This window comes from Mus musculus, chromosome 9, assembly GCF_000001635.26.
Source record: "Mus musculus strain C57BL/6J chromosome 9, GRCm38.p6 C57BL/6J".
NCBI classification, from domain to species: Eukaryota; Metazoa; Chordata; class Mammalia; order Rodentia; family Muridae; genus Mus; species Mus musculus.
In genome coordinates this window covers 55,799,690-55,814,603 of record NC_000075.6, presented here as the reverse complement: position 1 = coordinate 55,814,603, position 14,914 = coordinate 55,799,690, and the positions used below count along the sequence as shown (strand labels likewise).

The 14,914-nt window shown below is 37.2% G+C and overlaps 1 protein-coding gene across 6 annotated transcripts in view; it reads left to right on the top strand.

Moving 5' to 3' along the window:
• The window catches only part of Scaper (S phase cyclin A-associated protein in the ER), a 388,343-nt gene that overhangs the window by 123,618 nt on the left and 249,811 nt on the right, over positions 1–14,914 (top strand). For all 6 annotated transcript variants that reach the window (XM_030244383.1, XM_011242747.3, NM_001357652.1 and 3 more), the window contains 3 exons: positions 5,421–5,502; positions 6,846–6,998; positions 7,484–7,591. In XM_030244383.1, the coding sequence (XP_030100243.1) occupies positions 5,421–5,502; positions 6,846–6,998; positions 7,484–7,591 (343 nt within the window). The remainder of the gene's footprint in view (positions 1–5,420; positions 5,503–6,845; positions 6,999–7,483; positions 7,592–14,914) is intronic.

Below are 14,914 nucleotides of genomic sequence, written 5' to 3'. Positions count from 1 at the left end.
TCTAAAAATATTTCTTATATAAAGGTCATTTTTTTTTCTGTTACAAATACAACCACAGTTGTCTTCTGTCCCTTTTCTTTCATCCTGTTGTGGTTTTCTCAAACATGTCCTTTACTTTTCTGAAATCTGCTTATTTATTTCCACTTTCTGATTTATGTTTATAACAGTTCACTTGATGTAACTTTTTAATGAGATAGGGTTTATTGGTGCCAGTTTTAGATCTGTTACCCCTGTGTCTCAAATCTTTTTCACCTTTACTATTTTAGTCTTTGCTAAACTAAAACTTTTTTTTGTACTTTATCTCTTTTTTCCTTTTTAAGAAATATTACTTTATTTACAATCCAGACATTGCTCCCCTTCCTTGTCCCCCCTCCTACAGTTCCTCATCCCATTCCTCCTCCCCCAACTCCTGGTCTCTGAGAGGATGCTCCCTCCCATCAAACCTCACAGCTCCCAGGGGCCTCAAGGATGAGTCACATCTTCTCCCACTGAGGCTGGACCAGGCAGTCCTCTGCTATATATGTGTCAGGGACCTCGAAGCAGCCCATGTATGCTGCCTGGTTGGTTGCTAAGTGTATGGGAGCTCCCAGAGATTCAGGTTAATTGAGGCTGCTGCTCTTCCTATGGAGTTGCCCTCTCCTTCAGCTTCTTCAATCCTTCCCCTAATTCAACCATTAGGGTCTCTGACTTCAGTCCAATAGTTGGTTGTAAAGTATCTGTGTCTGTCTCAGTCAACTGCTGGTTGGGCCTCTCAGAGGACAGCCATGCTAGGCTCCTGTCTGTAAGTACATCATAATATCAATAATAGTGTCAGGCCCTGGTGAACCCCACCCCCCACCACCAAGAGATAAATCTCAAGTTTGGCTGGTCACTGGACCTCCACTTTTTCTTCGGGCTCTTCTTCATTTTTATCCCTGCAGTTTTAGATAGGAACAATTCTGGGTCCTTTACCAAGATAGTAGCATGTAGTTGTGAAGGCTCTGTGTAGGCACCAACTTGACTTCTCTATATTCAATGAGTAGTATAGCTTTATAGGGCCTTGCAGTTTGTGGAGAGCAACCTATAGTCTTGGCAACAGCATGGATTATTTAGGGATTCCCATGGGAACTCTTTAGCCAACAATTAGTTGTAACCCAGTCCCAGTACTGGATATTTTTATTTAGTGACAAGAGATGGCTTGTCAGTTGTGACTTTCTGTTTCTCATTATTTGGCAATTTCATTTAGATCACCTTCATAAATGTATATATTTTATGAAGTTTCTACTGTATTAGGTTTTCATACTAGCCTCCACAAATGGCCGTTAATTTTAGCTGTCTCTCCCTGTATTCCTTTCCCCGTCCCCTCCTGTTTCAGTCCCTCTCCCTAGCCCATCTATAGCTATCTATAGCTATGATTTCCCTTTCCTTGGGTGATCTCTCTGCCTGCACAGCCTTAGTCTATACCTAAACTCTGTGCTTCTATGGATTGTAGCTTAGTTATCAATGACTTAACAGCTAATAGACACTCCTTCCCTCTCTCTCTCCCTCCCTCCCTCCCTCCTTCCATCCCTTCCTTCTTTCATCCCATCTGTATTCTTTCTTTTCTATGTGGCTGAATACTCTGTTGTGTAAATGTACCACATTTTCTTTATCCATTTATGAAGAAATGTAGACAGACATTTAGGTTGTTTAATGATTTCTGGCTATTATGAACAGAGCAGCAATGAGCATGGTTAAAGAGGTGTCTCTGTGGTAGGATTAAGTGTCCTTTGGATCTTAAGGTATCTTTCTTACCATCTTCCTTAGGGACCAGCACACTGATTTCCATAGTAGCTATAAGTTTGCATTTCCAACAGCAATGGATGAGTGTTCCCTCTTTCCCATATTTTCACAAGGGTGAGCTGTTACTTCTTTTATTGATTTAAGCCTTTGTGGCAGGTTTAGGATCAAATCTCAAAGTGGTTTTGATTTATATTTTCCTAATAAGAATGTTGAACATTTGTTTCTCAGCCATTTGAGTTTCCTCATTTGAGGATTCTCTGTTTAGATCTGTATACCATTTGTAAATTGGGTTCTTTATTTTCTTGAAGATCTCCCATGCTCATGGATTGGCAGGATCAATATAGTAAAAATGACTATCTTACCAAAAGCAATCTATAGATTCAATGCAATGCCCATCAAAATTCCAACTCAATTCTTCAAAGAATTAGAAGGAGCAATTTGCAAATTTATCTGGAATAACAAAAAACCTAGGATAGCAAAAACTCTTCTCAAGGATAAAAGAACCTCTGGTGGAATCACCATGCCCAACCTAAAGATGTACTACAGAGCAATAGTGATAAAAACTGCATGGTACTGGTATAGCGACAGACAAGTAGACCAATGGAATAGAATTGAAGACCCAGAAATGAACGCACACATCTATGGTCACTTGATCTTTGACAAGGGAGCTAAAACCATACAGTGGAAAAAAGACAGCATTTTCAACAAATGGTGCTGGTATAACTGGTGGTTATCATGTAGAAGAATGCAAATTGATCCATTCCTCTCTCCTTGTAGTAAGGTCAAATCTAAGTGGATCAAGGAACTCCACATAAAACCAGAGACACTGAAACTTATAGAGGAGAAAGTAAGGGAAAACCTCGAAGATATGGGCACAGGGGAAAAATTCCTGAATAGGACAGCAATGGCTTATGCTGTAAGAACGAAAATCAACAAATGGGACCTCATAAAATTGCAAACCTTCTGTAAGGCCAAAGACACCGTCAATAAGACAAAAAGGCCACCAACAGATTGGGAAAGGATCTTTGCCTATCCTAAATCCGATAGGGGACTAATATCCAATATATATGAAGAACTCAAGAAGGTAGACTCCAGAAAATCAAATAACCCCATTAAAAAATGGGGCTCAGCTGAACAAAGAATTCTCACTTGAGGAATACTGAATGGCTGAGAAACACCTGAAAAAATGTTCAGCATCCTTAATCATCAGGGAAATACAAATCAAAACAACCCTGAGATTCCACCTCACACCAGTCGGAATGGCTAAGATCAAAAATTCAGGGGACAGCAGATCCTGGCGAGGATGTGGAGAAAGAGAAACACTCCTCCACTGTTGGTGGGATTGCAAGCTTGTACAACCACTCTGGAAATCAGTCTGGCGGTTTCTCAGAAAATTGGACATAGTACTACCGGAGGATCCCGCAATACCTCTCCTGGGCATATTTCCAGAAGATGTTTCAACTAGTAAGAAAGAAACATGCTCCACTATGTTCATAGCAGCCTTATTTATAATAGCCAGAAGCTGGAAAGAACCCAGATGACCCTCAACAGAGGAATGGATACAAAAAATGTGGTACATTTACACAATGGAGTACTACTCAGCTATTAAAAAGAATGAATTTATGAAATTCCTAGGCAAATGGATTGACCTAGAGGCCATCATCCTGAGTGAGGTAACCCAATCACAAAAGACCTCACATGATATATACTCACTGATGAGAGGATATTAGCCCAGAAACTTAGAATACCCAAGATACAAGATACAATTTGCAAAACACATGAAACTCAAGAAGAACGAAGACCAAAGTGTGAACACTTTGCCCCTTCTTAGAATTGGGAACTAAACACCCATGGAAGGAGTTACAGAGACAAAGTTTGGAGCTGAGACGAAAGGATGGACCATCTAGAGACTGCCATACCCGGGGATCCATCCCATAATCAGCTTCCAAACGCTGACACCATTGCATACACTAGCAAGATTTTGCTGAAAGGACCTAGATATAGCTGTCCCTTGTGAGTCTATGCTGGGGCCTAGCAAACACAGAAGGGGATGCTCACAGTCAGCTATTGGATGGATCACAGGGCCCCCAATGGAGGAGCTAGAGAAAGTACCCAAGGAGCTGAAGGGATCTGCAACCCTATAGGTGGAACAGCAATATGAAGTAACCAGTACCTCCCAGAGCTCATGTCTCTAGCTGCATATGTATCAGAAGATGGCCTAATCAGCCATCATTGGAAAGAGTGGCCCATTGGTCTTACAAACTTTATATGCCTCAGTACAAGGGAATGTCAGGGCCAAGAAGTGTGAGTGGGTGGGTAGGGGAGTGTGGGGGAGGGTATGGGGGACTTTTGGGATAACATTGGAAATGTAAATGAAGAAAATACCTAATTAAAAAAATGTACTTCATATATTTTGGATATTATCCCTCTATCTGATGTATGTTTAGTAAAAATCTTTCTGTATCCTGCTGCTTTGACTTTTCGGCTTCTTGCCGCCTACTCCTTTGGGTATGATTCATTCTCCCCTCCTCCTCCTCGTCCTCCTCCTCCTCGTCCTCCTCCTCCTCGTCCTTCTCCTCCTCCTCGTATTTCTCCTCCTCCTCCTCCCCCTTGCTCTATTTTCTTGAGCTTTCAACTGTACTGGTAACTTACTAGTATAACATCTCCAATTTTCTAGTTAGGCAGTTAGTGCTGTAGGCTATTAGCAACACCTTCACTGTGTCCCATAAGTTTTGGTATGTTGTATGTATTTTCATTTAACTCTTTAAAGTCTTTAATTTCTTTCTTAGTTTCTGCTTTAACCTACTTTTCATTCAGAGTGAGTGGTTTAGTTTCCATGAGTTTGTAAGCTTTCTGTTGTTGATACCCAGCTTTAATCTGTGGTGTTCAGATAGGATATTTGGGTGAAATGTGTAAATTCCTGTTAGGTCCATTTGGTTTATTATGTCTATTAGCTCCAGCATTGCTCTGTTTTGTTTTTCTCTGGATTGACTGTTTATTGGTAAGAGTGGGGTTAAAGCCTCTCCTTATCAGTGTGTGGGGATCATCAGTATGTGATTTAACCTGTTTAATGGTGCGTTTAAGAACTTGCATGCCTTTGTGATTGGGGCATAAATACTAAGAATTGTAATGTCCTCTTGGTGGATTTTCTGTTGATGAGTATTTAGTGTCCTTCTCGTCTCTTGATTAGTTTTGGTTTCAAGTATATTTTGTTAGATATTAAAATGGCTACAAGAGCTTGTTTCTTAGTCCATTTCCTTGGAGTAATGGTCATCATTGTTTCCTCTTCTGTTCTCTTAGCTTGTCAGTTTCCTATTATTTCTTTGTGATGTTAATAAAACTTCATTAGAGGAAAAATATAAATTACATTTTCAACATTTTGTACTTAATGATAGTTCTATGCCACTTTTGGTTGAGAAATTTATTTTCATAGCTCACCATCTATGTTGCTTAACCTCCAAAAAACAAAGAAGATGAAACAAATCTTTAATCCTTTTCAAACATTTATGAGGCAATATGTGTGTGACATATTTTCAGAATATTTTAAAATAATTGCCTATTAGAATATATAAGCCTTACCATTGAAATTGTATTTTTTGTTTGAGATGAGGCATGTTGCTCCAAACAGGTAAACTTACAGATTTGACTTGTTCTGACAGAGACAGGGAAGAACGGTTGGCAGCGCTCACAGCAGCTCAGCAAGAAGCTATGGAAGAGCTGCAGAAAAAAATTCAGCTCAAGGTCGGAATAGCATGTTATTTTAATTTGAAATTTTAGAGCTTATAATAGATGGAGCACATTATAAAATTCTATGGAATAAAAATTGAATTAATTTGTATTTATAATTTTTAAACAAATATTTATGATTGAGTTATGACTGACTTAAATTCAGCTATTTGAAAACTAAGTTTATTATGGTAAAATTTATTTTGATATTGTAGAATCATGGAGCAACAATAAAGAAATTTAATATTTCCTATTATTAACTAATAAATAAATTGAAGGCGTTACTTGTAGTATATTGTTATTTTACTTATCTAGTTTATTATCTAATTATTCATTTGATATTAATGTTTTTGAATTGCATAGTTCTAACTTGGAAGATTAGGAAAAATCATTAATTTCTAGAAAAACGTTATCAATAGTATCACATATAAGTGGTCTCTTCTGAGTACTTTGTACTGCATCACAATGAATTGTATGTTGACTGCTTGTAGAGATATTTAATATTATATAATAGAGATAGTAACTTTTTAATTTGAAAGACCATATTTTTTTTAGGAATTTATCATTCACTTAAATTCAATGCAGCAAATATTTATAAGATAGTCTTCCCATTTTCAGGAAGTGCCTAATCTATTGTGAGATTGAGATATGAATTGGTTAACTTTTGCATAATAGAGGTAGGGTTATGTGGAATTTAGGATAGAGGAGGATGCTTGGCATATCAAAGATCAGAAAAAGTAATTACTCAGCTTAATCTTAAAAGATTAGTTGAATGTAGAAAATACAGCTGAGTAAGATGTGTTCTGGTTATACAAAATAGCATGAAACCCGAAAAGATTTTTCTGGGTTAGTAGCTTAAGGTGAAAAAGTAGTAATCGGGCTGGGGTAGGTGTCAGTCTTTGTCACTTTTCTTTTCTGTATGTGACTAAACATGAGTGTTTCTATGGGTCAGCACTTCTCATAGTGGTTGATAGGTAACCAAATGAGTAGTGGGTAACAGTGTACCAAATCGACCTCTAAGTCACCAGTAGTGTTGAGTCACTGAGCACAGTGGCACAGTAGAAGATGTATGAAGTTCAGTGTTAGAAATCTGATCATCTTTACCTTACTGTTTCCCAAATCTGTCTATGAAGCTAATCTCATAAAGGGTATACTAACACCCACTAGGGCACATCTAAAGAAGCAATAGTGTCCATGTGTGATATGTTAAAAGATTAAGCTTTGTTCTTCAGTGTGAAAGTTAGTGTCAAAGCAAGACTCTCACATTATTTTAGAAGTTTTAATGGAAAGTCTTTTTCCAAGTTCTTAGTGTAATCTGAATACTTTTTAAGTTTCCCACACTATGATTTTATCTCCAGCATGATGAAAGCATTCGAAGGCACATGGAACAGATTGAGCAAAGGAAAGAAAAAGCTGCTGAATTAAGCAGTGGGCGGCATGCAAGCACCGATTACGCCCCTAAACTGACCCCTTATGAAAGAAAGAAGCAGTGTTCTCTCTGCAATGTCCTGGTGGGTGGTTGTCATTATTAACAGTCTGCTGATATCATTTATTGCTAAAATTTATTAGAAGGCTTCCAGCCTTTTAAATCTTGTGCTAAGGCATCTACTAAGTGCTATTGACTTCTGTAGAGGATTTTAAATGAAAAGTAAGTACTAAAATAATAGTAGTTAGGAATGGCAGTGCAAAGTACCAATGTTTGCAGTTGTTACTAAAATGTTTGTTAACTGTTTAATGGTAGACTGAGCCAATATTTTAATGTATTGAGACCAAAAGCCAAAACCCAAGGTTTCAGTGTTTTTCAAATCTTTAAACTTAGTCTGAGAATTACATTCTATTGAAAATATTTTGATCTATCTATCCATCCATCCATCCAACCATCCATCTATCCTAGAGTGATCTGAATTTGTATATAATGTTCTGGATTGAATGTTTAGTTCTTAGCATTGGATGCAATGGTATGTTGATTGCTATGGCTTTGATTTTGTGCTTTTAGATCGCTTCTGAAGTATATCTCTTTAGCCACATTAAAGGGAAAAAACATCAGCAGGCTGTGAGAGAGAATAGCAGTATCCAGGGCCGTGAACTTTCTGATGAGGAAGTGGTAAGCTTTACCTTTGTCCTTTTGCAGTTGTTAATTGATTACTGAGGATGAGCTCTTTTATTGTATGTTCCTTATTGATGTGTATTTGTGTAACTATGTAGAACCATGCTTAGCACTTGATATCTATATTAATATAATAAGCAGGTATTTTATTATTTTGGTATACATGTAACTATAAGACAAGATTTTTGCTATCCCTTACATAATTTTTATACAAAAAAAATTACACTATTTTGTGCTGGTAAGATAACTAGTTCATACAGTAAAGGCACATGCAGCCAAAGCTGTCATCCTCAGTTTGATCCCTGATACCCACATGGTGGAAGGAGGAAATTGGCTCTAACCCCCACCCTCATGCCATGGCAGATACACAACTGAGTGTGCACACATACCATAAATGAATAAGATATATTTCAAAAAATTTAAGGACTTATAACCAGGCACTCCAGATATAGTTCTGCAGTTAATAGCACCAGAGTTTGTAGAGAACCAGAATTATTTTCAAGTACCCAGTATGTGGCTCACAACTGCCTTTACCTCCAGCTCTAGGAGATCCGATGCCCTCATTTGACCACTGTGGGAACCAGCATGTACATGTAGACAAACATAGGCACATGCACACCTACATATAGAAATAAATCTTGAGAAGAATTATAATATTTTGTTATTAATTTGAGGCAAATATTATCAGTGATTTTCAAATGTTTTAGAAAACATAGATAAATGCCTATTTCATGTAAGTGATTAATATTGGATTAGTAAACCATTTACAAATTTTAGGAATGCATTATTTATTTACCTATATTCATTGTTTATTAAAATGTTACAAATATATTTATAATTTTATAAAAATGTTTATAATATAAATATGTTTATAATTTTATATTAAGCTGTTCTTGAACTATGATGATATTTATGAATTTATTCTCTCTGTCATACAAAATGTCTAAATTACTAAGGCATGTGAAAATCATGCTTGTTAAACATCTGTTAAGATGCCCAGGAAAGATTATTGTGACTTCTTTCAGTATAGTACCTATTTGTAGATGTTATTGTATGGTAAACTTATATTTAACATTTATTTTAATTATTTTGTGAGTATTGTGGGGTGGAAATCAGGAAACAACTTTGTTGGGGTTATTGCTTTTGGGCAGAGTTTCTCTTGTTAAGTTTGCCACTTCCCTGTATACACAAGCTTCTGCAGATTCTCTACCTCCTATTTGCCATAGAAGCAACTCATTGTCAGCTGGCTCTTTTATTTTTGCTCTGAGGATTGAAATTAGGTTTGTCATCAGGGTTACATAGCAAGCACTTTTACTCACTAAGCTATCTTACTGGCTGTGTGCGTGTATGTGTGTGTTTCTTTACAATTCCTTTGGCATATCTGAAGGTACAGAATTCTAAACACTTCCTTAAATGGTTTTTTCCTTTGACCAGTCACCATTTTATTTTGAAAGTCTTAGTTGTTAGATATGTTTAAGATATTCTTTTGTATCCAATCAATAGCAGCATTTTAGAAACCCTAGGAAATATTTATAACAGTTGGAAAAGTCACAAAAAAGTAATTGTGCTCTAGATAGTTCTTCTGCAAGATAACTCAGACACTACTTGTGGCACTGCTTTGAAGAGAAAACAACATTTAAAAAAAAGATTCTAATACTGGGGCTATTCAAGGCCTTTTCTACTTGGGTTGTGCATAATGCTGGTATTGGGATCCCAGCTGAGATCCTACTCTTATCTCCACAGCCAGGGAGCACCTTGTTTCGACATTGACCCATTCAGACTCTGTACCATCTGGTTAAAGAGGTGTCATTGTGGATGGTCTTTATTTTTGTCTACTGGTTGGTGACTCTTATTTTACATTATCAACATCAGTAAGCTGAACAGATTGCCCAACATCTTGTTCAAATCACTCTTAATTACATTACTCTGAATCTCCCCATTGGCAGCTAGTTCCTAGTAGCTCAGCATGGACTCCTCACACTTAGCTAGACTTTCCATTTGCAACAGACACTGTGATGGCATGATCAATGTGTGACTGCATGGCCATCTAAATTTGCAAATTAGAGGAAGACTTACGATCTACCTAATGGTTCCCTGCAGAATAGAACTGTCTGTGTTTGACAAAAATTGGTGTATTAGCCATGGGTGATGGAGATATCGATCTCTGAATGATGTTTTTCTTGGTAACACTCTTGGGAGAGTCTCTCTGGCTTCTCAGGTTTGGGTTCAGTCACTGTGACCTTCAACTGCTTGAGCTTTTCATCCTTGACACAGAGTTAATTTTCCATCTGGCTAGTTGCTACCTAATGCTCACAATCCTTCTGCCTTCATCTGTTGGGAGCGACCCTGTTTGAATGTTAACTGCCTTATCAGCCATAAGTGCTTACAAAGTTTTGGCCTTAGTGGAAAAGTACTAGCTTAGTTGAGATTTCTGTGGGAAAAAGTTGAGGCCTCTGTGGGAAAGTATTACCCCCAGGTAAGAACAAATAGCTATAGATCTTGTGGACAGGTACCTAGCAACCCATTCTGATCTGTTTCTCCTGCTGAACTTTTTACCTAGCCAATATCCTGTTTTTAGGAACAGGTGCGTTCTCCCAGAAACAAAGTGATTCTGCATCATCCCCCTCCCCATACCCTGCTTCTGTGGGCATAAAACCTGCCTGGGAATAATAAAAATTTGACAGCTTGATCAATCAGACTTGCTGTCTGTCCTTGTGTTTCTCCTCTCATTCTCTCCGCAGGTGCTTCCTCAGATCCTGTTCAACTTTCCACAGGCCAGGACATTCATCTGTCACCATGCCTTACAACCTCACTCTCATGTGTGCTTGTAGGAATGCTTTCACAGAAGCTTCTTATTCTGGCTTTCAAGCTCCTGCTACAGAACATGTTTATTGTCGTCATAGACTAGAGTTGTTTTCTACAAAATCCCAGTCTTGTACTTCAAAGTTTTGTTTTTCTTCTCCAGTCATTCTATTTCTGATTTAAGTTCAGAGACCAACTTTGTCAAATGTTTTTATAATGCCTTGAAAGTAATGCATTGTTTGCTAATTTCCTCAGGCATCAGTTGTCATAGGCAACGCCAAAATTCTCCAAAATTTCTATCACTTTTGGAAGGGTCTCTGGTTGATATCCAAAAATTTGCACAGGGGCAATGACGAGAAATTCTGTAGAATCATTTCAGTCACCAGTGGCTCATCTCCAACCACCCTCCCTTATGAGGTTTGTGCTTTTCTTCTGGTATCAACCCACATATCTTTTCTACTGGTCTTACTACTTCACCTCTTCGGTTACTTCAGCAAATCTCATGACTTGGAAGCTTTGTTCATAGTATTCAGTCTTTGTACCCATACACAATCAGCTGTCCCATCTTTTCCCCATTGAACAGATGGGTAACTTTGCATCTTGATGTGGTGCCATCTTGTTAGTCCCATACAGTTGGTTCTTTTTCAGGACTTCATTATGTTCTTAGTATCACCACTGACTGATTAATGTTTCCAGCTTCATGTAATCTCTTATCATCTGCTTCGATCTGGTTCTTTCACATCCAGAATGATAACACTAGAAACCACTGGCTGATGGTCATTTGTTCTTTTTCCTGTAACTTGTCTCTCTTGCCATCTGGAGTAACTTAGACTAGTTTATGCTGAATGGGAAAGGGTAGACTCAATGCATTGGCACCAAGTCTAATTTTCTGACCTCTGAGAGAGCCTTCAAATGGCTCTGTCTATTTCTTTTCACACTACAGTGTGTGTGTGTGTGTGTGTGTGTGTGTATGTATGTATATGTATATGTGTGTGTGTGTGTGTGTGTGTGTGTGTGTGTGTGTGTGTAATTAGTTCTTCTTGGAACATATAGATTGTGAGAGTATGGACTCTGTGTTCTTTTTTTTTGTTGTTTTTTTTGTTTTTTTGTTTTGTTTTTTTTCGAGACAGGGTTTCTCTGTGTAGCCCTGGCTGTCCTGGAACTCACTTTGTAGACCAGGCTGGCCTCGAACTCAGAAATCCACCTGCCTCTGCCTCCCAAGTGCTGGGATTAAAGGCGTGCACCACCACGCCCGGCCGGACTCTGTGTTATTATAGTTGTACTGCAGCCATTTGGGATTTATGGGATCAAACCACTTCAATTGATCATACGTAATTATAGATTCCAGTGTAAGAGACAAATATACCATAGATACTGTCTTTGTTAACCTATGCTTTGTATAATTCTTGTATATTTTCCATAATCTTCAAACTCTGGATCTACTTGTCTCTTGCTAGAGGGAATCTTTAGAATGGGTAGGGCTTCTGTTCTCAGGTGTTCCAAGGTATCATTTTTGCATTGTATGTGTATACTATTCCTATCATTAGATTTAAAATGTAACATTTTGCTTGAAATGACCATGTGCTGTTAAAATGTAAGTCCAAACAATTAAGAAGCATTCCTTCATTCCCTGGAGAACTTGTCATTGTATGAGCTTTTCCACTTCCAGCCTTACCTTATAGAAACAAAAGACTGTTCTTGTCACAAATGAGGCCGTCTACCAAGAGATTAACAGCAGCATCGAAAGGTGCCTTCTGAATGGTGTGAGGTGCCTAAATGAATACAAGATCTGCTATTTCTCCTGAGATTGTAGCCCTTAGCAGTATAGAGCTGTACATTTGTAATATTGACTACATCTACACAGCATTCTTGATCAGGAAAGCATATTTGGTACACCTTACATTATACTCCAGTTGGATCTTTAAGGTTTTTTCTGGACCTTTTTTTAAATTATAGATTCTCTATCCATTTTAGATTTTGCTGGCTTCATGGCCACAGGCTCAATGATCTCCAGACTCATGGACTCTGACCCAAGCAACGCTGATAGGGGACTGAGTGACTCAGACAGTCAGAGTGGTGATGTTGCCTGTGTTAGTTTTTTAATGTATGTAATACATTAGGCAAGTACACCAATTTCAACCACTTAAGTGATGTTTATATTGTACACCTGGTATTACACTATCTAGAACAAGATATAATTTCCTATCACCCAGAGGATTCTTTTTGCCCATTCACAGAAGTGTTCCTATACTATGACTAGTGTATTGATGTCATCAATTAGTCCTGCCTATTTTGGAACTTCATATAGATGATGCTGCATGGTATGTTCTTTGCTATGTCTTTCCTTTTTTTTCAATTGTTAATATTTTTATTAGATATTTTCTTCATTTACATTTCAAATGCTATCCCCAAAGCTCCCTATACCCTCTCCCTGCCCTGCTCCCCAACCCACCCACTCCTGCTTCCTGGCCCTGGCATTCCCCTGTACTGGGGTATAGATAAAAACTTACATCTGCCCAAGACCAAGGGCCTCTCCTCCCACTGATGGCTGACTAGGCCATCCTCTGCTACAGATGCAACTAGAGACATAGCTCTGGGGGGTTACTGGTTAGTTCATATTGTTGTTCCTCCCATAGGGATACAGAAGTGGATGCTCACAGTCAGCTATTGGATGGAACACAGGGTCCCTAATGAAGGAGCTAGAGAAAGTACCCAAGGAGCTAAAGGGGTCTGAAACACTATGTCTTTCCTAAAACAGAGCTTCTGAGTCTGGCCCCTACTTTTTCTATGTAACTGTAGTAATTGTTTTATTAGATTTTTATTAATACTCATAAGCAAAGGCAAGGGCAGAAAGATCCAGAAGTATAGGCCAGCTGGTGCTGAAACTTTGTGTCACATAACAAACAAACAAAAACTAAGAAACAAAACCAAACTATTTAACTGTATGCGGTTTTATAGATAGAACTTGTTTTAAATGAGCTTTACTTACCTAAATTATGGGATTCTACTTCTCATTACCAAAAAAAAAAAATGCATTAATTTGTTTTTTAAAAAGATTTGTTGTGAATTTCCTTAATGAAACTAAATATATTATTTATTTTGAAGTAAATTGAAATTAGAAGTGAAAAATTTTCTGAGATTGTAGGTCAGCTTGGTGAGAGTAATTTCTGTTACCCACAGATATGGAAAAATATTCTTCATTATGCTCTTACATAAACTCATAAATTTCATATCTTCATGTCAATGAGAAGAGATGAAAGGGAAAGAATAGTAGACTGCTAAAACAATGTGGAGCGATGTGTACAGTTGTTACTTACACATTGGTATTTATTGTAGCAATTTCTTATTTAGTCATTGTGGAGTGAGATTTGATTGATGTATTTGTTTTGTATATTTTGTTAGTTTCAAATAATTTCAATTTCTTCCTTAATCCATGTAACTGTTCTTAGTGAAAGTCACTTCCTCCTGAAAAACAATGTTGGTAATATAGCATATACAAGTTTCATTTTTAATCAGTGAAGGGACCTATAGTAAACACAGTGTTCTACTTAAACTTATTACTTGTCGCCTGTGATGTCTTTATATTATATACACCATGCCTATTACCTTTCTTCTTTGTCATAAAAGATTTTATTTATATCACTTTTGACCTAATAAAATTGTGCCTTTGACCCAGTGCACCTGACATCTCGGATAACTTACTCTTGATCTTTGACACATTTTATTTTAAGCACATTTTATTTTAAGCCTGTTAAACATAATAGGTAGCTGTTGAGTAAGAAAGCTTATTATTTTGACTTTTTGTCTAAGAAACATTCTAGAATTTTAAAAGGCGTCTCACAAAAGTAGTTATTTTTTTAAAGATCAAAAAGTGAGCGCTAGTTATGAATATTCTAAAGTGAAAATTTTTACATGTATTGCTAGAGATTTTTAATGCTTGATTTCTTTTTTTTAAGATCGATTTATTTATTTATTTATTTATTTATTTATTTATTATAAGTACACTGTAGCTGTCTTCAGACACTCCAGAAGAGGGCATCAGATCTCATTATGGATAGTTGTGAGCCATCATGTGGTTGCTGGCTTGATTTCTTTACTGTTCTCTCTTGCACTATCTAATGAAACACATAGTATTTTTGGTATAAGATGCATTTTCTTGCGGGGGGTTGGTAAGGAGAATGAAGTTTTTAAAAGTTGTGGGTGGTTGCTTTCTCACCATGAATCTGTTTGTGACATTCCTCTGTATTCCAAATGCAAATTAGACAAGTTCTGCTTTTAATGCTGCATTCTCACATATGAAGCAAAATAACAGTTTTATTTGTTTCCTGAAAACTATTCGCAGGATCTTCATGAAGAATCTTAAATTCACCAACATTTCATTGGATATTTGTAATCAGACAATTTTTCATACGCTAAATTTATAATTTCATCCCTAGAAATTATGCTAATTAAGTGATGGATGGAGGAAAAGGAAAATTTCATATCAGCAAAAACATAAAAAGTCACTACATCTTTTGC